The sequence below is a fragment of the Sinocyclocheilus anshuiensis genome, unplaced genomic scaffold, assembly GCF_001515605.1.
Source record: "Sinocyclocheilus anshuiensis isolate Anshui unplaced genomic scaffold, SAMN03320099.WGS_v1.1 scaffold880, whole genome shotgun sequence".
Taxonomy (NCBI): domain Eukaryota; kingdom Metazoa; phylum Chordata; class Actinopteri; order Cypriniformes; family Cyprinidae; genus Sinocyclocheilus; species Sinocyclocheilus anshuiensis.
Genome location: NW_015548254.1, coordinates 1,148,486 through 1,150,786, shown reverse-complemented (window position 1 = coordinate 1,150,786; position 2,301 = coordinate 1,148,486). Strand labels below are relative to the sequence as shown.

Here is a 2,301-nt window from a genome sequence, read left to right as displayed (position 1 = left end):
TTACCCCCAGGGCATCCAAGATGTAGGTGACTTTGTTTCTTTTAACTTTTAAAAATTTTTTTAACTCAAACTGTTGCAGTCTGTCAGTCGTATAATGTAAGTGGATGGGAATCACGGCTTTGAGAGTAAAAAAAAACATGCACAGACAAAACCAAATTAAACCCTGCGGCTTGTGACGATACACTGATATGTAAAGACACAAAACGATCGGTCTGTGCAAGAAAATGAACAGTATTTATATCGTTTTTTACCTCTGATTTTCACCGCAATGTCCGAACTGTCCTGAGCGTGTTCGCGTCTTCTTCAGCCTGCGCGTGAGGCGCCTTCTTCTTCTTCTTGCTTTACGGCAGATCGCAGACTTATAAGTGCATTACCGCCACCTATCTCTCAAATGGAACATTGACACTCCTAATTTAGATTGTAGATAGAGTGTCAATGGTCCATTTGAAAAAAAAATCTTTGTTTGTGTTCTACTGAAGAAACAAAGTCACCTACATCTTGGATGCCCTGGGGGTAAGCAGATAAACATCACATTTTCATTTTTGGGTGAACTATCCCTTTAACTATAATAACCCTGACACTCACATGTCTTCAAGATAAAATATGGTATTTTTACTTGGATGCACCAAATGACATTTTGTTTTTTGTTTGTTTTTTTATTCCTTTTCTATATTTCAGACATTCTTATTTCATTGAAGCAGATGCCATATGACAGTCATGATAGTGGAAATTTGCAATTTGAAATTTGGAAATTTGCTTGATACAAGCCATTGATCGACTGCTTACTGAGACGTTTATTGTTCTAAATCTCAAAGTCTCCTGAGATAGACACAATTTACAAATTTTCCTTTTAGTTGATGCTTGTCTTTAAAGTAACTTATCTTACACTAGCATCAGTCGACATTGAGCAAGTTCAAATTCATAATGGTGATAGTTCTTGTAATGCCATTTGAAGCTTTTGAACAGATCCAGATCTTCCCAGTCCAGATCTATTACGAAATCACTATAGTAGACTTATTCCCCAAGTGCAGAATTTGGCAGGATGCCAGCGTGCATAAACACACTAGAATAATCATGTGTTTAGTGGGTTTGGTATCCAAGATGTACAGTAATGGCTGCACACACTCTTGAACTATCCAAAAGAGTCTTGCTGGAAAGCCTGGAAGCTATTAGCACTGTAAAAGCCACATGAGTTTGGTAAGTCAAGTGCCAGAGGGCATCAATACGTCTTTCACTGCAAGATCCTTCAGTTCTTAGCTCATAACAACCAAGTACATTCTTTTCCACCCTATTGCAGAGTGTTTCCATCTATATGGGCTTGCTGCCATGTCTGATTGCCCGATTTCTATTTCCTCCGGGACCTTGTTAACCCACCACCGAGATACTGTGCTGACAGCATAGTCTTCTCGAACAGGGAGCTGAGTAGAAAGCTTCACTGAAACACCGCAAAGCTCCCTGAAACAATTTGAGAGCTGTTTGCATTCGAAGAACACAAAGCCGCAAATGCTACCCATGTAACTCTTCCCCCAAAAGGGCACCTAGGCTGCCATTTCATGTGGTCTCGACCACACTTAGAAGCAGCAGACTTTGCTCCAGTTATAACAAGTTGCTTTAAATGAGTGCCAGAGACCACTAATAAAAAGTCTTGGAAAATGCCAAGAGAAATCGAACAGGTTGTGGAACGGGCTTGATTTTAGACTGAGACTACGCCATCCATCCCTCAGGTTTTGTTGTGTTGTAAACAAGATGTTTGGGAGATAAAATAATTAGGGCCATAATATTAAACCTACAGCATGTAGGAAATATAATCAGTCTAACTATGCTTTTTTTATGCCACAGGAAGCTGAACATTATCTAAAGCAGCACAAACAGGAGTTAGACCTGCTGCTCATCGGCAGCAGTAATCTTGGAGTGCCCTATATTGAAGCAGTAAGTACACAAAATGAACTAGAAATGGTTTTCTAAAGCTCAAGTCTGCCATTTTTTCTGTCTATACCAGTTTAATATGCAGAGACATTTATAAGCTAGTAATTTGTAGGTTGATTTCTCAAAAAAAAGTGTACATTGAATAAAAAAAATGGACTAAGTAAAAAAAAAATACCCTAAGCTATATGTATTAGTTTTTTCTCAAATTATATTTAAGGCTCCGCTCAAACCTTAAATTAGGTTTAATAATAATCAAAAATATTTATAATTCCAACAACAAAAATTGGCATTCATGCAAAGTAAAAAGATTTTTTTTCTTATAAATCCCATGTTTTCTTTATACAAAAGTCATATTACTTAATGTAGGTCTATATA

General features: G+C 37.5%; 1 protein-coding gene across 3 annotated transcripts in view; it reads left to right on the top strand.

The window, feature by feature from the left end:
* The window catches only part of LOC107655408 (prolyl 3-hydroxylase 2), a 60,423-nt gene that overhangs the window by 39,049 nt on the left and 19,073 nt on the right, over window positions 1-2,301 (top strand). For all 3 annotated transcript variants that reach the window (XM_016442891.1, XM_016442890.1, XM_016442892.1), the window contains exon 6: window positions 1,840-1,929. In XM_016442891.1, the coding sequence (XP_016298377.1) occupies window positions 1,840-1,929 (90 nt within the window). The remainder of the gene's footprint in view (window positions 1-1,839; window positions 1,930-2,301) is intronic.